The following is a 20,181-nucleotide window of genomic DNA, read 5'->3' as shown; positions in this document are numbered from 1 at the left end:
GGGACTACGAGTGCCGGCGGTGGGCGTTCCGCAGGTTCCCTGTGCGGTAGCACGGGGCCAGCGGGCGGTTAAGTGCCGGTCCGAGAGACATGGGGCGACGTCGCACAGACCTAGGGACAGGTGGCTGAGGACACAGGGCGCAGCCTGAGCTAGGAAAGCAGCGGGGACAGCGTGAAATGCTCTCAACGTAGCCTTTGCTGCCGGAAGCACTCGGTGGTTGCACCGGCTTGAGGTGGTTCAACGCTACCACGGCAAAATCTTCTCTCACCTCTGCCCCACCCTCATGCCTCTTACCAAACCCTCCCACCGGCTTTGGAGGAAGAGTGCGAGATATTTCATGCACAAACTGCCTTCAAAACACTTTATTCAGAGGCAAAATAGTGTGGTGAGCTTAGTAAAACTTAAACAGCTGCTGTGAAGAGATTAGAATCAAATGTTTACTCTCCTTACAGAACCAGTCAGTCTCCAGTGAGCATGGAGATGTCTGTATGTCCATGGGAATCACTGTCCTTCCACAAAAAAACCAAACATCTCCTGTTCTTGCACTTTTCATGGCCTTCAGTGAAAAAATAATCCAAAATAGCATTACTGTACAGATGGAGAGATCTGTACAGATGGCACTGTGATCTGAAAGAGACAAATAACTCCTATGAGTGTCACAGCTCCTCACCAGCATCAGAGGACACAATAAAGCACATATGTCTACCTAAACACTAATATTCATTACTATCATATTGAATCTCAAGAGGCACCTGGGACAAGAAACTGATTTTGCAGAAGGAAAGCTTCTAAAATTATCTGCATAATTGGATTGCATCACAGCTAGTAATTTTTTATGACCATTTTTGCTAGGCACACTTGTCCATTATGTTTCAGGGTGTTTTTAATCTAATATAGTTTCTTTCAACATACAGGCTTGTGTGTTTTTAGACTGGCACTTAGGAAGAAGTTCTTCAGTAGGAGGGTGGTGAGACTCTGGAATAGGCTGCCCAGGGAGGTTGTGGCTACCTCCTCCCTGGGGGTGTTCAAGGCCAGGCTGGATGAGGCCTTGAGCAGCCCAGTCTAGCTGAGAGGTGTCCTTGCCCACAGTGGGGAGGTTGGAGCAGATGATCTCTGAGGTCCCTTCCAGCCTAAGCCATTCTAGGATTCTACTTGCAGTGTCCTGGCCAATCTGTGTCTGTTAGCCTTATACTGGACCCGCTCCCTGTCCCCTCTCTCCAGCAATATTCAGATGCCATCTGCTGCTGGCAGCACTCCCAGCTACCAGGAAGCAAATCCTCAAACCCATCCCACACAAGGAATGTGGTCAGTCAATAGGGATGGTGCAGGCTCCGAGTCAGCCCTGCTCAGAGACTACACAGAGCTCCTACACACAGAGCTGCTGCTGTGAAACACTTTGTCACAAGTATCATGCAGGGAAAACAAAATCCAAATTACTTTAAATATTAAAAGGAAAGGAAAAAAAGGAGGGTAATAGTTTATTATTTAAGTTTTATGTGTGCAGTACAAATTCTAACACCTTGGGGGTTTTGTAAGAGATTGAAGGGATAAAAGAGATCTTGGAAATGACCTATGGGACTGAATAGGTTATTTACATGTGTATTTCTTCACCAAGACTAAACCTCGGAGAAAAGAGCAACACAACATCTTTGTTCCTCAATCTCTTATGGTTTTATGGCTACACTTGAAACTTAAAACTGGAAAAGAAGGTAATAAATGAGATTTTTATCCTATGAGGCAAAATTGGTCTGTTAAATCCTTTTCCACTGAACTGTAGTAATGGGGACAGGCTTCCAAGATCTCCGTGGTATTTACAAAGGAAAGATCAGTTTGGGTTCTTACCTCATTTACTGACTCTTTGTTATTACTGTTGCATTTTGAGTAGGGATAATAGGTGCAGGGACTTCCACTTCAGGAGCATCAAAAAAGTATGCCTATGTTATTACAGAGGAGAAAAAGCTTGTTTAGAATGAAACAAACAGTCCTGCCTCATCCTAGCTCTTCCTTTCCATGCCCACTGTTCACAAAGTACAAGCAAGGTAGTGAAATGGCAAATTTGGACCTCTTTTGTTTCTATCAGATCAGAAATGATGCTCTAACTGTGCTTTTAAATGTTTCAGTAGCTAGGGCCTTTAAGACCCATCCTGGAAAGGACTGGGCTGCAGGTATTCATTTGACTGTCTGCTGTTTTCAATGATGAAACTCCTGACCATTGCCATTGACAGAAGTCCCATTGAAGTCAGCTGCCCATCTCCTGCTAACACAAGAGTTGTGTTTTGCCTCTACCTCCCTGCATGCTAAGCTATGGGAAAGCAAATCTATCTTCTATCTACTCTTGAAGCTGGGGAGGACCAGAACTAAGGCCTGGACGACATCACTGCCTACAGCAACAAAGACAAGTAACTTGAAACCTCCTCATTATGTATTTCTGTAGCACTAAGGTCTTCTGTTTTCATCCTGCTGAGATTTTACTAAGATCTAGCAGGTTTACATTTTCATACACAAAGCTCACGATCACACACAATGTATGGAACCTTTAGTCGTTTTAAAGGAATAATTAAGCACAGTACTCACTGGAGTATGCTGTGAGTGGATACAGTAAAACACCCTGCTGACCCTGTGAGGAATTCCAGATGAATTCAAACTGCTTTGTGAGTGATTTTGTGCTAATTATTACCAAGTGGGTTGCCAGCACTGTCAAAAGTCAGACCGGCACCAATTTTTCCTGTGTTTGAAATAACTGGGGCTTTTAGTCTGGAGGTTTTCCAGCATGGTTTCTTTCTAACAGGTCAGAGAAAAGGCAAGGAGGTGTCATACCAAGCAGCCCACAGACAACAGGGCATGCAGCAGAACAATGGTCCCCACAGTGACCAGCGCAACCCTCCGGTTGTCATCTCGGACGGCAGGCCAAAAGGTCATCACCAAAACAGAGCCCGAGAGGCAGAGGGAGAAGATCATCAGCACCCAGCGAACCACTTCTTGTGGAATGATCCACAAAATCTGTGAGAGGGAGTAAAACCATTGTTCAAGAAACTGGGAAACAGGGATTCCCTTATGTCACCCATTGTTCTGTGGCATTTCCTCACCCCAAGCCAATTTGTGCGCTAATTAACTCACGCCTTACATGTCTGTTTTCTTTCCTTAGATAAACAGCAGTAGCAGACATGACAAGAGCATATCCCCTTGGCTACAGCGCCCCCTCCAAGGCCTGCTCCTCATCAGAGTGACCCAGGATGGTCTCTGCCAAGGAAGCTTGGCCCTGGAGCCATCAGCATTGCCATCCCACACACCACTGCCTGGACCCTAGGGACATGATTCCTCAAGTCGGCTCAGCTGCCTGCCAGGCTTGCCAGCAGCAGCCTTGTTTGTACTTGCAGCCCCTGGGGAAATGTCCCTGGGCTTTTCCAGGATTCACCAGAGGCCTCTACACCAGACAAGTCAAGCAAGAGGAGCAAATGATTTGCCCAGTCCAAACTTTGGACTAATATCAACAAGAAACAGCAAATTTTCTAAGCCAGCAGCTTTTCCCAGGGCATGCCCTCAGGGTGCCCTCTCCAGGCCGTACTTACCGCTGTGGGGATGTAGATGAAGAGAGAGTAGCCATACACACACACGATCTCCAGGAACGAGTAGGAGACAATGTTCATAACTTTGCTGTTCCTCCACATCAGGAATCCCCAGAGAGCAAGGGGGACAAGCCAAGCGTAGGCATAAATCGTTGTGGCTGCTATGGACACTACAGAAATGGGACAAAAGATTTAATGTATCCTGGTTTCCATCAAGAGAAGCGTGGCCAGCAGGTCAAGAGAGGTGATTCTCTCCCTCTACATCACTCTCATGAGACCCCACCTGGAGCACTGTGTCCAGTTCTGGAGCCCCTATTACAGGAAGGATCTGGAGGTGCTGGAATATGTCCACAGAAGGGTCACAAGGATGATCAGAGGGCTGGAGCTCCTCTGCTATGAGGGCAGGCTGAGAGAGTTAGGGCTGTTCAGTTTGGCTCTGAGGAGACTTTATTGTGGCCTTCCAGTATCTGAAGGGGGCCTACAAGAAAGCTGGTGAGGGACATTTTAGGGTGTCAGCTAGTGATAGGACTTGAGAGAATGGATCCAAACTAGAGGAGGGGAGATTTAGATTAAAGATCAGGAAGAAGTTCTTCCCCATGAGGGTGCTGAGACACTGGAACAGGTTGCCCAGGGAGCTGGTGGAAACCTCATCCCTGGATGTTTAAGGCTAGGCTGGATGTGCCTCTGGGCAACCTGATCTAGTGGAAGATGTCCCTGCCCATGGCAGACAATCCTTGAGGCCCCTTCCAACCCTGACAGTTCCATGATTCTGTGATACGTTCCACTTGGAACACTAGCCAGAATCAAACGTGCAGAAGCTCTTAGCTACTACTTTGCTAGCACTCCAAGCTAGTTTAAAAGTAAAGACTCCAGAAAGTACTCTTATGCTATTTTGAATTCATTTCTTCTACTTGTGTACAAAATGCTCTTGCTTTCAGTGTGAAAGGAAGAGCCACAGGAGAAAGAAAATCTTAGTTAAAAATACAGATTTGGCTATTAACAGCTACTGAAAATTGAGATACAGATGTGCTGAAAAAACTGCGAGGGAGCACAGACATGAGTGTCAAATCTGAAATTAATCAAGTGATTGGATTTCCAAAGTGGCAGTGTTCCTCTGAGTAGGCTGTGGACTTTGGAGACAAAGAGTAGCCATGTTCCCCTTCAAGGACAGCAGGCTCCTTCATACTACAAAGACAGGTGTAGATGACTGGCTCCTCACTCTGAGTTCCTTAGAGCACGTACCAGCTGAGCATCTTTTGCTTATTTTTTTGTTTGCCAGAAGGCAACAACTTACAGACCTCAGTGGATGTTGAGAGTAATACTTTAATGGAGCCATTTTCTGTCTGAGGCCTGCAGGTTCCTAGGAGGCCACAGATCCAGAAAGGCACCTACAAAAGCACCACAGTGGCCACTGCTTGGCTTTCACTCTCTGCCCAAGAGGGCATTGACTAAGGCTGGAGAAACAACTGCTCCAATTACTCCTGCTTGCTCTACTAAAATCCTCCAACTACTTCATGCTCTGGAGGAGTAGAGCTCTGCCAGTTACAGCCCACTTTAAGGACTCATTTCACATCCCTAAAAAATTCAGCTAGCAATCCCTCAAAAGACTCTGCTAAATCTAAGCTGTGATCTGTTTTTACCTTACTTCATTAGCTCACTGGACTAAACAGCAAACCAAAAACCTCCAAACACACAAACTGAGGACTGCATTGACTACTTACAAACCTTTTCTGAACTCGGGCACATAGTGGTACGTTGGTTTGCCCAGGTGGATGAAGAAATTGGAGAGATTGCCACTAACAGCAATGGTAAAGACAAGCGTGGCACATATCCAAAAGGGACCTTAAAAGGAAACAAACAAGTTCAATAGTAACTCCTCTGCCCTCTTGTTTTGTTTGTTGTTGGGTTTGGGGTTTTTTTAAGGCTAGGAAGTAAAAAGAAATACAAACTTGAAAGTTTTAGCACAGAATAGAACTTCTTACGCCTTTTACACACCATAAAGGTCAGGATTGCTGCGGATGTACAGCCTTACAAAGTTCTTCCCTGGCACTGGGAAAACTGAGCCTTTGATTCTGTCCAGGACCTGTGAAAACAGACAGATTTGTCTGAGTGAAAGTGCAAACAGCAAAAAAACCTCAGTGTCTGGCTGAAGCAGAGCTCAGATAATAGCTCTCCTCTGAAGTGAAGTATTAACCTGATAGGTGTCCACATCAAAGAACGTCTGGTAGTAGTCGAATGTCCAGAAAGGGGCACTTTTCTTCTGTCCTGCAAGCAACTGCACAGTGGGAAAGGCAACATGGAAAATGTTACAAGCATGCAATTTCTGCATTATTAGCTCATTTACACAAGAGTTCAGGTATTTGTGTACCTGGAGAGAAAACAAACCTAACCCGGTGGTGCTTACTATGTATTATTTAACATTTTCCTTTTCCCTGTCTAATATTTGTTAGCAGCAGCTCATCTCTTATCTCAAGCTCAATACTGGCCTGAAGAGCAATCTGACACCACCTTCCATCACATCACCGATGGCTACGTTCACTGAACCGTTCAGACAAGCCCTGGCCCTTCCGAAGTTTCCTGCTCTCCCGCCAGTCACCAACCCAGCAGCACAACCAGCAGAAGGAAGCAGAGTGTTGAGTTTGAAGCTGCTGCTGCTGCATTCATCTCCAAGCACATTTGCTTAGTTTAAATCTCCACCATTTCAGTACCACTTCCTAGGCTGCACACCACGACAGCTGAAGAGCCAACAAACAATTGCTCCCGGCAGCTCTGCCAATGAGACACTAACCTGTGACGGAGAAGCAGCAGAGTTCTAAGAAACCCAGCATAAATTCCTGGTGTCCTCTGGAAATACTTCAGTGCTGTCAGCAGCACTGATCTATGTGCCGACGGCGGCAGTGCGGATGTTAAGCACCTTACCTCTGTTTTATCGGAGTCGTCAGTCCCCAGTAATTCATCATCCTCCTCTCTCCCCGGCTCCTGCAGGCGGCTGTGCTGGTTCTTGGGGATTTCAACTGGTTCATCAATGCTTATTGTGGTAGCATCAGGATTTGCTGCAAGCAAATTAGCTGCATCGTCAAATTCTGCAAATAAGTACATTGCAAGATAGGCTATGATCGAGCGACTAACAGGTTTTGTTCTCATGGCTCAAAAAAAACACATTAAGACACTGCCCAGGAAAAGGTAACTCACTAGCTTAGGCTTGTCAAACATGAGCTGGTTTGTAAAACTCAAGGGAACACAACTGAAGCTGAACATTTCTTATTTCATCAAGTGTGAGGCCCTTTTTCCTGCTTATCTGCCTGCATTAAGGTATACCAGCAGCACTGAATCTGCCTTTCCTTCCTGTGATCAGCCCTGATCCGAGGATCAGTAGATCTCTGCATGGGCAGGGGGAAGCTGCCTCTCCAAAGGGTATGTACAAATGGACAATTCTAATTTTCTCCAGGAATTACGGTTTTTCAGACCTGAATTTACGTATTCAAAATTAATGCAGTCTGATACCACAGCCTATTCCCTGGTACACTCTGCCTGCTTTCAGCTTCCTCTTCCCACCACACAGGATTTCGGTCAGTATTGGTTACATTTTTTAGTTCACCAAGAGGAAAAATTCATCTCAGGGAACAAAGGCTATTCCTGAAACTAGTCGCAAAACTTCAGGGAAGCGGCTACTTGGAGAAAGCCCAGAAATACTTGAAAGGCTCCACACGGCTGTCAGCTCCGTCAGCTGGGCCTCAAGCCCCGGGGCTACCCCGGCGATATCTGCTTTTACCTTGAAATTTCAGGTCATCCGCAGCCGCCATTCATCCGCTTGGTCGAGGGACAGGCCCCCGAAGCCCCGACCCTCCAGAAAGAGCACCACCGCTGAACCCGTAGACGCCGCGCCTCCCCTTCTCCTTGCGCCAGCCCCGCTGCCGCTGCCCACCTCCGCCACCTCACGTCCCCCGGGCCGCCCCCTTCGCCCCGCCCAGAGCTGGCCGCAGCTCCGGTACCGGACTAGGGAAGCCGCCGCACCTCCGCGTCCCGCAGCCCAACCGCTCCCGGCAGCGGCCGCTCCGCTCCCTTAAAGGGCCAGCAGGCGCCGCGCAGCGACAGCCAATCAGCAGCTCCGCTGCTCCCCTCTTCCCCCGCCCCTACGGCTCCAAGGACACGTAGCAGCCACTCGTCTCACGCCGGCCAATCAGCGGCCACGCCGCACGTCCTCTTCCGCCTCCGCCCTGCCCCCTTAAAGGCGGGCAGACACGAGCCCTGCGCGGCCGCCGTCACCGCAACGGGGCAGCGGCTCCTGCCGTTTTAAGTGCTACATATACATGCAGCTGGTGAAGGATCTGCGCCCCAAGTGTCGTGAGGAAAAGGCCTCAAGTTGTGCCACAGGAAACTTAGCTTGGATATTAGGAAACATTTCTTCCCCAGAAGGGGCGTCAAAGCCCTGGCACGGGTTGCCCAGGGAGGTGGTGGAGTCACCATCCCTAACAGATATGTAGAAGTGATGCTGAGAAACATGATTTAGAGGATATACGAGTCATTTTGGTTGGAAAAGACCTGTAAGATCAAGCCTTACTGCTAACTGAGCACTACCAGGTCACCACTAAACCAAGTCCCTCAGCACCACATCTATACACCTAAATACTCCCAAGGATGGTGAGTCCCATCACTTCCTGGGCAGCATGTTCCAGGCCTTGACAACCCTTTTGATGAATAAATGTTTTCCTAATGTCCACCCTAAATCTCTCCTGGCACAGCTTGAGGTCATGTGTTCTTGTCCTACCAGCTGTTACTTGGAGACAAGTCCAATATCCACCTTACACCAACTTCCTTTCAGAGAGCTGTAAAGAGTTTAGTCAGCAGTTCAGACAAAACATCCTGATTCACCTCCTCTCATTAGTAAAATGACAATAAACCTTGTGAATAAACCTTAGCACTGTGCAATTAGTACTAAAAATCTGTCCATTAATGCCTCTGGTGCAGATGGAGCTGGCAAGGCCAACTGACTTCTTGCTCACACAGAAAGGTGACAGCATGCAAGGCAAGGCAAAAATTTGACCAAACACGTGATAATTTTTCCTCCTCCCCTAACCTTCTACCTTTGCCCCTGCTGCTGTGCTGCATTCCCTCCAGAAGCAGTCAGACCTTCTCCACCACCATGCCTGGCATCAGGGTGTTCCTACAAAAACTCCTGATTCTTCTGCAGGTTACTGCGAGTGTTGTTGTGGGCAAAACACTGCTGACACTGTTCCCCAACGCCATGAAAAGATACATCCTAAAACTGGGTGAAAAGAGCAGAATGAACAAGAACCCAAAGTTCAGCTATGAAAACTGGGGTCCCACCTTCTTCAGCTTCAAATACTTGCTCTTTGTGCTGAAGGTGAAGTGGAAGAGGCTGGAGGATGAAGCCTATGAGGGGCATCCTGCTCCCAACACGCCAGTGGTGACTTTAAATGGGGAAGTTTGTCAGCTCTTGGATTTCATGCGAGGTGAGTCCATCAGCTGTGTGGATGGGTTTGGTTTGCTGAGATGAGACATCTGAAGGGGCTGCTGAGGAAACAGGGACAAACAGCTGGCAGGGGAGGGCACAACATGGCAGAGCAGACTCACAGCCAGCCTCATTTGAAGGGAAAGACACAGCACCCTTGATTTTCAAAAACAACCTGTGTTTATCTTCCCGGCTGCAGTTATCTCTTAACACTAATAAGCTTGGGAACTTCTTGCAAAAGCTGGCTCTGCCAGGAAATCTCTCTTCACTGCAAGCCATGGTAATTTTAGGGAGAAAAGACCCAGAATCAGAGCCATGTGCAATGAGTCATGAGTGCAGACTGTCATTTGCTCCCTGCACATACAGAACATCCCCCACCAGCTCCCTTCTCCAGCCTGAAGCCTAGGAAGCACACAGTGGTTTCTCCAGATTCCAAGTGACTAGAAATAAAGCAGGAGAAAAATAAAGCTGCTGCTTTGTACTTTGTCCACTGCCTCCCACTGAGCTCTCTCTAGAAGGTGGAATTAATCATTAAGCTGCAGTAGACCCAACCCCCTTGGGAGGGATTTTGTGCCTCTCCAGCTCTGCTCTCCTAATTACATTTACATTTATGTAGAAAAGGGGATGCAAATTTTGCAAAGAGAAACAGGAGATCTACAGGAAGGTCCCCCCTTTATTAGATCCTTTAGGATGTGGACCTATCTTAGCAGCAGGTTTTGAAGTTAAGCCCAGCCAGAAGGAAGATCTTGAACAAATTTCAGGTAATTTAGCATAACCAGAGATTAAAAGAGATGCTTTAAAGCCCTGCAGAGTCTCTTAAATGGAGGCCTTGCAAACAGATGCTAACACCTGGGGGCACATCCTGTGCTAATTTGTAAGCAACTGCATAGACACATTTGCCAGAGGCTTGTGCAACATTAGTTTGATAAGTAACATAGAACCCTAGCTCTGTTTGGACAGGAAATTGCAGAAACACGCTGAAAGCCTGTGGTGCATGAATGAAGAGTCTGCAGCTTCCCCTCAGCCCAGCTAGAACCTGAACCTCTGACAAGAAAAGCATCAAGACATGGCCACTAGGTTCATGAAAAGGCATCGGGACTCCCTTTCCCTGTCCATCCCTCAACTACTGTCCTCCAAAAAACCTTGCAGACGATCATGTTTGGCTTTTCTGAGATCCTTAAGGGCCTTGGCGAGGGTGTGATGTGCTACATGCTGTATATCTACTGCTTCCCTGTCCCAAACTGTTGGTAACTTCACAACTGGTGAGGACAGGAGAGACCCGGCGACACCTCCTGCCTTTACTGAGCTCTACAAAGGGAAGAGGCTCCCTCAGTGAAGCCCATGGCTGGATGTGGCACAGGAGAGAGCCAGGCTAGGAAAAAGAAAGCAGCTTTATGCCCATTTTGCATAGCTGCAGATGTTCTACTACCAATTTTAACGTCCTAAGAAGAAAGTCATGGGGCTCCCTGGGAAACTGTGGCAGAGGCTCAATTCAGTGCTCAATTCATTCCTGTTCTTCCTCCCACCACTGATTTAACCACAAACTGTCCTGGCTTTTTCCAGGTAACCGACCTTTAATCCTGAATTTTGGAAGTTGCACCTGACCTTCATTTATGTTCAAGTTTGATGAGTTCAAACAACTCATCAAAGATTTCAGCTCCATAGCAGATTTCCTTATCATCTACATTGAAGAAGCTCATGCAGAAGGTACAGTACAGACATCCCAGTGATGCCTACCAAAACCTCAGACACATGTCACTACCTTCAGGAAGGAAGGTACCTTGAGAAAAGAGGGCATTGCAAAGGGGAAAGAAATCTGCCTCAAGTCAGAAGTGGCAACATCAAATCTGGGCACTAGTCCCTAATTCTCCTGAGATTTAACTCCCACATCTGACCCTACACTGAGGTACTGAAAATCCCTGAAGGTGAAGGAGTAGTATCACAGAATCCTAGAATGCCTCAGGTTGGAAGGGCTGCTGGGCATCTCTGGGCCTGCTGCTCCTCAGCTTGTTCTCCTAGCACTGGAGCCTGGCTGGGTGTTGAGTTGGGCTACATAAAATTGGAAGAGAGGGTAACGCAGCAAATGCTCTCTCCTGTGCTGATGTGTATAAAGAGGTGGCTTTATTCACTTACACAAGCTCAAGTGTTTGACCTTAAGCTGACTTAAGAGAAATCTTCCTTTAATTAGTAACTGTATCTCCACTAAGGCTTCAACTGCCATTCCTTAAGAGTCTCCCATGGAGTGTTAGAGCCTCCCCATCATTAAGCTGAGGCTACTGAGAACCACAAGGAAGATTAGGGGACTTGAGCATCTCCCCTATGAAGAGAGGCTGAGAAACCTGGGGCTGTTTAGTGTTGGAGAAGACTGAGAGGGGATCTGATCAATATCTGAGGGGTGGTGCCCAGTAATAAGACAAGGAACAATGGATACAAATTTGAACATAGAAGATTTCACCTCAACATGAGGAGAAACTTCTTTACAGCAAGCGTGACATAGCACCAGAACAGGCTGCCCAGAGAGGTTGTGGAGCCTTTCAAAACCCACCTGGATGCATTCCTGTGCAAGCTACCCCGGGTGATCCTGCTTTGGCAGGGGGGTTGGACTCAATGATCTCTGGAGGTCCCTTCCAACCTGCAACATTCTGTGACTATGTGACATCAGAGATCATATACTCCAACCTCCACACCATGAGCGGGGACATCACTCAACTAGACTCAGCTGCTCAAGGCCTCATCCAACCTGGTCTTCAACACCCCAGGGAGGAGGCATCCATAGGCTCCCTGAACAGCTTTATTCCAGAGCCCCACCAAGAATTGCAGTATTTTCTTAGGATAGTTTGGGGATATGACACACACTATACATCTCTACCCTTCATGCCTATTCCTTGCTAAACCCCCTTCTTATGTGTTTCAGATGGATGGGCTTTCAGAAACAACATTGTTATTAAAAACCACAGAAGCCTCGAAGATCGAAAAATCGCAGCACAGCTTCTTCTTCAGAATGATCCTTTATGTCCAGTGGTTTTAGACACTATGGAGAACCTGAGCAGCTCCAAATATGCTGCACTGCCAGAACGACTCTATCTGCTTCAAGGAGGGAAAGTCGTCTACAAGGTACAGCAACATCACTAACAATGAGCACGATATATTGAGGGGTTTATCTTTCAGGCCAGAATAGAATAGACCAGACCAGGTTGGAAGAGACCTTCAAGATCATCGTGTCCAACCTATCAACTAATCCAACACCACCCAAACAACTAACCCACGGCACCAAGCACCCTATCAAGTCTCCTCCTGAACACCTCCAGTGATGGTGACTCCACCACCTCCCCGGGCAGCCCATTCCAATGGGCAGTCACTCTCTCTGTGTAGAACTTCTTCCTAACATCCAGACTAAACCTCCCCTTGTGCAGCCTGAGACTGTGTCCTCTTGTTCCAGTGCTGATTGCCTGGGAGAAGAGACCAGCCTCCGCCTTTTTACAACCTCCCTTAAGGTAGTTGTAGAGAGCAATAAGGTCACCCCTGAGTCTTCTCTTCTCCAGGCTAAGCAACCCCAGCTCCCTCAGCCTCTCCTCATAGGGCTGTGTTCCAAACCCCTCACCAACTTCGTTGCCCTTCTCTGGACTCGCTCCAGCAAGTCAACCTCCTTCCTAAACTGAGGGGCCCAGAACTGGACACAGGACTCAAGGTGTGGCCTAACCAGTGCAGTGTACAGGGGCAGAATGACCTCCCTGCTCCTGCTGGCCACACTGTTCCTGATGCAGGCCAGGATGCCATTGGCCCTCCTGCCTGCCTGGGCACACTGCAGGCTCATGTTCAGCCTACCATCGACCAGCACCCCCAGGTCCCTCTCTGCCTGGCTGCTCTCCAGCCACTCTGACCCCAGCCTGTAGCTCTGCATGGGGTTGCTGTGGCCAATGTGCAGAACCCGGCACTTGGATGTGTTCAATCTCATGCCGTTGGACTCTGCCCATCTGCCCAGCCTGTCGAGGTCCCTCTGCAGAGCCTCTCTACCCTCCAGCAGATCAACTCCTGCCCCCAGCTTGGTGTCGTCAGCAAATTTACTTTGCATGTGTCAGTATTTCATTGTTTGAGAGCTAAACATTTCATAGTTCACTCTAACTGTGGAGAGAAATGGACCTGCAGCAAAACCAGCCTGGGCCTTTACAATGTGCATATCTGAGGCACACCTCAGCCTTGCTCAATTGTTTACCTTCTGCCTCACTAGGAAACCTGGAACTGTGAGATCCAGGAACATTTTCCAGCTCCAGGATGCAGAAATTTTCCCTGTCCCGGTGACACAAGCAGGGTCAAGCTGTGCACACACCATCTCCCATGTGATGGCTGTTGTGCAAAGGAAGCCCAAGCACACCTGCCCACACTGCTGTGCTCTACAGGACTTCTGCTCTGTCTGCTTGAGCCTCACTGTGTCATTTTATTGCCTTTGCAGGGAGGAGTGGGGCCTTGGGATTATCACCCACAGGAAATACGTGCTATCCTGGAAAAACTGAACTAGAAAAAGGACTTTGGAGTCAAGACTATCTGGATAAAAAAGTTCAGTGATTAACTTTTCACAGTTTTCATAACTGTAAGAGGAAAGGAGAAAAAAAACCAAAACAGCAGAGACAAGAAGAAAAAGAACAAGACACATGTATCCAGAGAGCATCTGTGATGTGTTCATTATCTGTCATTTGTAAAAGGCAGCTGGCACACAAAGCAGCCAATTTCACATGATTAAGATTCTCTTGCATACAGGCAATTCTCCTAACTGCTCACTTTCACTTCAGAAGGCTTCTGAGCAGGACAATCTCTATCAACTTTTGTTTCTATTAATACTTGTTATGACAGTCACAGCCTAAAGCACAGAGGGCTGTGACCTGATTTGAGACTGTATTTATAGAAACAAGGGATTGATCTGCAGTTATTAAAAATCTATCAGAGCACTTCAGATGGCTTCAGGTTATTTCCCTCCCCATCCTGCCTCTCTCCCCACTGGGTTATTTCTAAGCATTAGTAAATGTTTATATTCATCCTATTAACCTTGAACACTTTGAGAAAGTTAACTAATTCAAGAACTCTTGAAGGACCTGTTTGACAGCAGGAAGTAATACCTCCCATTTAAGCACTTCACACTGGTTTTTTTCTATTTAAATCCAAGTGCAAGGGAAACAGGTTAGAGGAAATCAAGTTCTAATTCCTACATTAAGGAAGTCTGATATAACCTACTAGTTGAAATGGATATGAGTTACATGCGAGCGTTCTAGGGCAGCAGTCTAGGTTATAAAGCTGGAATGCTGTTACTGCAGTTAACAACAGTACTGCACCACACATGGGCTCCGTGAGCTTAAAGGTCTTTCCCAACCTTAATGGTTCTCTTCCAGTTAAAGCTCACAGAATCACTAAGGCTGGAAAAGACCTTTAAGCTCATTGAGTCCAGCCATAATGCAGCTACCATGACCACTAAACTATGTCCTGAAGCACCACATCTACAGATTCTTGAGCATCTCCAGGCATGGTGACTCCACCAGCCCCCTGGGCAGCCTGTTCCAATCTTTAACCACTCTCTTAGTAAAGAGGTTTCTCCTAATGTCCAATCTAAACCTCCCCTGGCACAACTTAACACCCATTTCCTCTCATCCTGTCGCTGGCTACTTGGAAAAAAGATACTAACATCAGCCTCACTCCAACCTTCTTTCAGATAGCTGTAGAGAGCAGAAAGACCTCCCTTCAGCCTTCTCTTTTCCAGACTAAACAACCCCAGCTCCCTCAGCCTCTCCTTGTATGATGCCCTCCAAACTCCTCAACAGCCTTGCTGCTCTGCTGCCCTGCTCCTGCTGGCCACACTGGTTTTGATCCAGGCCAGGATGCTGTTGGCCTTCTTGGCTTCCTGGGCTCACTGATGGCTCATGTTCAGCCACCCATCAGCACCCACCTTTTCCACTGAATCCTTTTCCACCAGGCTGCTTTCCAGCCACTCTTCCCCAAGCCTGCAGCATTGCTTGAAGTTGTTGTTACTGAAGTGTAGGACCCAGCACTTGGTCTTGCTAAACCTCATCCCGTCCAGTGAGCCTGTACAGATCTCCGTGCAGAACCTTCCTCCCCTTGAGCAGCTCAACACTGCTGCTCAGTTTAGTGCACTCTGCAATCCTGCTGACGGTGCCCTCGATCCCCTCATCTAAATCATTAATAAAGATACTAAACAGAACTATCCCCAACACCGAGCCCTGGGGGACACCACTTGTGACCAGCCACCAGCTGGGTTGAACTCCCTTTATCACAACTCTTTGGGCCAGGCCATCCAGCCACATGTCCCCACTCACTGCAGGAAGGTTGGACAAGATGACCTTCCAGGGTCTGTTGCAACCCAATGCATTCCATGATTCCGTTCTACACATTAAACCAGCGGGGAATACATACCACATCCATACCTTCCAGAAACACTTTAATACAAGCTCTTCATAATAAATATTCTCTGCACTGTAAGGTATCAAAATGTAACTTCCTTATTAAAAAAAAAGTGACATACAAATTGAAGCTGGATTTAAGTGTTGCCTGCTGTGCCCTCTGCCATCACCCGGTGCACTGACACAAAATGATCAAAGCCAGATTTGATGATGAAACGCAAGTAAGTGGCTTGGGAATCAGGAAGCTGAAGAAGGAAAAGAAAAGTTACTGCACCCTCTGTAGTAACTAAGCCAAGCCCCAGCCACTGCACCCTTGGTAGTAACTAACCCAAGCACCAGCCACTGCCTCACCCTCGGTAGTAACTAACCCAAGCACCAGCCACTGCCTCGCCCTCGGTAGTAACTAACCCAAGCCCCAGCCACTGCACCCTCGGTAGTAACGAACCCAAGCACCAGCCACTGCCTCACCCTCGGTAGTAACTAACCCAAGCACCAGCCACTGCCTCACCCTCGGTAGTAACGAACCCAAGCCCCAGCCACTGCCTCACCCTCGGTAGTAACGAACCCAAGCCCCAGCCACTGCCTCACCCTCGGTAGTAACTAACCCAAGCCCCAGCCACTGCCTCGCCCTCGGTAGTAACTAACCCAAGCACCAGCCACTGCCTCACCCTCGGTAGTAACTAACCCAAGCACCAGCCACTGCCTCGCCCTCGGTAGTAACTAACCCAAGCCCCAGCCACTGCACCCTCGGTAGTAACTAACCCAAGCCCCAGCCACTGCACCCTCGGTAGTAACTAACCCAAGCACCAGTCACTGTTGCACCCTCTCTAGTAACTGTTGTAGGTTATGGGAAATCAGGAGTTAATTGGCATAACCATAAAGTCCTCCATCGGCTAGAGAGTCCCAGAGGAATGGGCAGCTTGACCCAAGATACTGTAGTATGTTATTCTATACCTCTCTATTTAAGGCTCTGTACAGCAAATTCTCTCTTTTCTCTCCATCTCAGGCCATGTGCTGCTATCTTTATGGTTTGTGGGGGAGAGGCTTTCTCCTGGCCTTGGCTGGCAGCAGATTTCCAGCTATGCCACTGGGCCAGTTGAAGCCTGCGGTAGTCCTGTGTCTAGTGTGGGACAGTTCGGCTGCTCTTGGGCCTGCTGAGGCTCAGTGGGGTTTTTGGAAGGCTCTGGAAGGTTTTGGCCTGGTAGGGCCAGGTGAAGGACTGAGTCTAATTTGTGAGTATTTTCCTTTCACCTGAATACATTTGTGTATATTTGTAAACAGAATTTCCATTTAAACTTCCAATCCAGTGTGGAGCATTTTCATTCTACTCCTTGGGAAGGGATAAAGTATCTTTTCTGCTCTTTTGCCCTGGGCAGCTCATGGCTCAAAAGTAGGACAGTGACACAAGGTCCAAACAACAGTTGCAGAGGTTTGTCAAAACAGATGGATCTAGGTATTTATTTGTCTGTTCAAACTGCACACCAATCAAGCACTTTTGATACATCTAGCCATCTTCAGAGCTCCTTTAGCTGACAGGAAATCATAAAAACATCCCATCTCTCCCAAATACTGCAGCCTTAACACTCTTTTCTCACAGTTAGGAGCAGTAAGTGGGTGCAATTTCATACCATCAGCTACAAAGCAGCAGTTGGGAAGTGCAATTTCACACTACAATCTACAAATCCCTTTACCTAACATCAACTTAGCTTTGAGTGTAAATAAAGACCTGTTTTAGTTTCTCGTGGTTTCTCTCAAGTTAAGTCTAGACACCCCGTGTTATGAACCACTACTGATGGACACTGTAAATACTCACTGGAAATTCTTCCATTTGAAGCTGTCCTTCTGTGTGTTGCAAATCTAGAAAATACAATTTGAAAGCAAGTAATGAAGAACAATGTGCAATGCTGTGAGAAGTTTTCACTGGGCTTCAGAGTTACAAAGTGGTTTAAGATAAGAAATACTTCTTGCAAGATCTCAGTGTAAATAAACCCCCAGTCATCAGATGGTTTCCTAAATTGTCATCCAAGAGGCATTAACTACCCAACAAACAAACAAATCCCCAACCAACCAATGCAGGAGATGGCACTTCATTATACTATGCAATCCTGTGTTTAATTTTTGGAGCATAAAAGCAAGGGCACAAGTAGTGATTTTAGCTCTTCTATAGCATTTTGTTATCTTCGAACTAGACCAGCAATTGATTCAAATGCGACTACTACATTAATGTCCAATAAAATAATCTCCAAGCCAGGTTTGACCACTCAGCACGTCGACATGGGGTTAAAACACCTCCCTGAAAAAGATCCAATATTAGTCTCTCAAGATTTCTGCCGCTTCAGGTGCAGGATCTTACCTTTTTCAATGCATTGCTCAAAATCTACTGGGTCTTTGGACACACTTCTTTCAATTCTTAAGGTCCGCACTGAAATACAGACATTTAAAATATTAACAGAGATTCTGACTCTTCAATAATATTTATTGATAACTTTGTATGGTGTCTTTATTGATCATGATAGTATTCCATCACTTTCCATCTATGAAGCTCTTTAAAAGCATTAACTAACCCATTCTTCCTTTAACTTCTGGGACAGGGCTGTCACACAGCCACCATCCTCATGTTCCAGGTTGGTCAAACAACAGGAAGTTTTCAGAGTCAAGCACCTGTCTCCATGCCCTGACCTTGTAACAATCCCTTCTGGCTTAGGATTCCTATTTTCCTCCCCATTATTTAAACAAAAAGTAAGATTACTACAGTTCTGTCCTAAAAAGTTACAAAAATCAAGAAATAATTAAAAGCCTAAATACTGTAATCCTGTCCATTGCCTTAGAACAGCCATTACTGTGCAGCAGAACAGTGAATTATAAGCTCAATACAAGGTGTTGTAAGAAGAAAGTGAGTGCAGGTGGGGGTAGATTTTCAATCTTCTGATTTATCTATGAAAACCTTTGGATGTGGAGAGCAGCTACATGAAACTTATGAAGAATTAAACTGTGTGTCTGTTATAAAGAACCACCTCCAGGATCACAGGATGTTAGGGGTTGGAAGGGACCTCTGGAGATCTTCAAGTCCAACCCCCTGCCAGAGAAGGACCATAGAATCCAGTGCAGATTGCACAGGAATGAGTCCAGATGGGTTTTGAAAGTCTCCAGAGGAGGAGTCTCCACAACCTCTCTCGGCAGCCTGTTCCAGTGCTCTGGGACCCATATGGTAAAGAAGTTCTTCCTCACATTGAGGTGGAACTTCCTGTGCTGTAGTTTACATCCATTGCCTCTTGTCCTATCACGGAGCACAAGTGAGTAGAGACTGTCCCTTCCTTCCTGACACCCAGCCCTCAGGTATTTATCGACATTGATTAGAGCTCTTCTTAGTCTTCTTTCCAGACTAAACAGCCCCAGGTCTCTCAGTCTTTCCTCATGAAGCAGTGCTTCAGTCCCTTAATCATCCTTGAAACCCTCTGTCGGAGTCTCTCCTGTCTTTCCTGAACTGGAAAGCCCAAAACGAAACACTGTATTCCAGGTGAGGCGTCTCAGCAGAGTAGAGGGGGAGAAGAACCTCCCTCGATCTGCTGGACGCACTCCTCTTAATGCACCCCAGGATACCATTTGCCCTCTTGGCCAACAAGGGCACGCTGCTGACCCATGGAGAACTCCTAGGTCCTTCTCCACAGAGTTGCTCTGCAGCAGATCACCTCCCAACCTGTACTGGTGCAGTTTATTCTTCCTTGCCAGATGCAGAACGTGACACTAGTGTGAGAACTTAAAAAGGCACAGGCATACATTTTAACCTTACCCAAATAACACTGGATTGCCACTTTGCTGATTGTTACGCACTCAGGAAAACCAATAATGAATTCCTGGGGGAACATGCCTGTCGTTGTCCAAAACGTTTCTGAACTTCTGTGGAGAGAACAGGACAAAGCCCTCACCTGCAGCTTTCCAGCTACAACTCTCTTAAAATAAATGTAACACAAATCAAAGAAAAGGCCGCACAGCCCTTTTTTTCTGGGGGTATTTCACGCAAACCCCTGACACTGGAGATGCTCTCTGGAGATACAAACACTTAAGGTCCAGACTCTGTACCCGAGCAGGACCACGGTGAGGGTCACAGGAAAAGACTTCAATTAACACGCCAACTCGAATGGGAAAGCAAAGGACCGAGCCCAGAGGGGACATACTGCGGTCAAGGGCCGCACCGAGCGGGATCTCCAGGGACAGCGGTGGCGCGGGGGGAGCCGCTCCCGCCGGGACCTGCGCCCCACTCCCGGCCCCTCAGCGCCCCGCTCACCCGTCCGCCATGTTCTCGGCAGGGTGCTGCTCGTCGCTGGAGGTAGCCAGGACGACGGCAGCCCCCGCGGAGCTCAGGCACCAGTCGGTGGCCTTCATCTCCGCGCAGCGGCCGACAACGGAGCAACGGGGAGGGGAAAGCCGAGCCTGCCGCTACCAGGCAACGGCGGCCCCGCCAAAGCCGGCCGCGCCCGCCGCTCCGCCCGCGGTAACTGCGCCGTGCTTCGCGGCGTCCTGGGGAACCTCAGCCTGCGTGCGCGGCAGCCAGAACCCTTCACAGCCCCGCTGCCTCCTTCCTGGCCGCTGCCGGAGCCTCCCAAGAGCCCCACACCTCGGCCTCCCCCACAGGAGGTCTGCGAAAGCGGAACTTGCGACCGCAAGACCGGGAAAGGGTAACGGGACCCTGACGCACCCCACCACCCCTCCCAAGCACCGCCGTTCCCAAGCACCGCCG

The 20,181-nt window shown here is 47.8% G+C and overlaps 3 protein-coding genes across 4 annotated transcripts; 1 reads left to right on the top strand and 2 right to left on the bottom strand.

The window, feature by feature from the left end:
- Positions 1-342: 342 nt before the first annotated feature.
- Positions 343-7,457, bottom strand: YIPF1 (Yip1 domain family member 1). 2 transcript variants are annotated; one of them, XM_054165263.1, is made up of 9 exons: positions 7,339-7,457; positions 6,486-6,649; positions 5,761-5,841; positions 5,562-5,649; positions 5,292-5,408; positions 3,570-3,736; positions 2,818-3,000; positions 1,843-1,934; positions 343-627 (listed from the first exon to the last, which is right to left on the bottom strand). In XM_054165263.1, exons 1-8 carry the CDS (start codon positions 7,367-7,369, stop codon positions 1,848-1,850), a joined length of 918 nt encoding a protein of 305 aa, XP_054021238.1. In that variant the 5' UTR covers positions 7,370-7,457; the 3' UTR covers positions 343-627; positions 1,843-1,847. The 2 variants fall into 2 exon arrangements, with proteins under 2 accessions (XP_054021238.1, XP_054021239.1); XM_054165264.1 differs by having other exon boundaries at positions 6,486-6,619.
- A 1,111-nt stretch (positions 7,458-8,568) lies between these two features.
- Positions 8,569-13,635, top strand: DIO1 (iodothyronine deiodinase 1). The gene is made up of 4 exons (XM_009908036.2): positions 8,569-9,040; positions 10,603-10,746; positions 11,954-12,153; positions 13,490-13,635. Exons 1-4 carry the CDS (start codon positions 8,710-8,712, stop codon positions 13,553-13,555), a joined length of 741 nt encoding a protein of 246 aa, XP_009906338.2. The 5' UTR covers positions 8,569-8,709; the 3' UTR covers positions 13,556-13,635.
- Positions 13,636-15,553: 1,918 nt separating this feature from the next.
- IFT25 (intraflagellar transport 25) lies at positions 15,554-20,063 on the bottom strand. The gene is made up of 5 exons (XM_054165372.1): positions 19,729-20,063; positions 19,234-19,340; positions 17,797-17,865; positions 17,257-17,300; positions 15,554-15,688 (listed from the first exon to the last, which is right to left on the bottom strand). Exons 1-5 carry the CDS (start codon positions 19,824-19,826, stop codon positions 15,581-15,583), a joined length of 426 nt encoding a protein of 141 aa, XP_054021347.1. The 5' UTR covers positions 19,827-20,063; the 3' UTR covers positions 15,554-15,580.
- Positions 20,064-20,181: the final 118 nt, after the last annotated feature.

Source organism: Dryobates pubescens, chromosome 11, assembly GCF_014839835.1.
Source record: "Dryobates pubescens isolate bDryPub1 chromosome 11, bDryPub1.pri, whole genome shotgun sequence".
In the NCBI taxonomy this organism is placed as follows: Eukaryota; Metazoa; Chordata; class Aves; order Piciformes; family Picidae; genus Dryobates; species Dryobates pubescens.
This window is presented reverse-complemented; position numbering and strand designations above follow the sequence as displayed.

What these genes read in the sequence shown, in the direction of transcription:
- YIPF1 (XM_054165263.1), bottom strand. Translation starts at nt 7,369, where the DNA reads ATGGCGGCTGCGGATGACCTGAAATTTCAAG. An exon ending in GGATGACCTGAAATTTCAAG is followed by an intron (nt 6,650 to 7,338) that starts GTAAAAGCAGAT and finishes ACTTATTTGCAG; the next exon opens with AATTTGACGATGCAGCTAAT. An exon ending in TTGATGTGGACACCTATCAG is followed by an intron (nt 5,650 to 5,760) that starts GTTAATACTTCA and finishes CTGTTTTCACAG; the next exon opens with GTCCTGGACAGAATCAAAGG.
- IFT25 (XM_054165372.1), bottom strand. Translation starts at nt 19,826, where the DNA reads ATGAAGGCCACCGACTGGTGCCTGAGCTCCGCGGGGGCTGCCGTCGTC. An exon ending in GCCGAGAACATGGCGGACGG is followed by an intron (nt 19,341 to 19,728) that starts GTGAGCGGGGCG and finishes TTCTCTCCACAG; the next exon opens with AAGTTCAGAAACGTTTTGGA. An exon ending in GGCAATCCAGTGTTATTTGG is followed by an intron (nt 17,866 to 19,233) that starts GTAAGGTTAAAA and finishes TCTGTATTTCAG; the next exon opens with TGCGGACCTTAAGAATTGAA.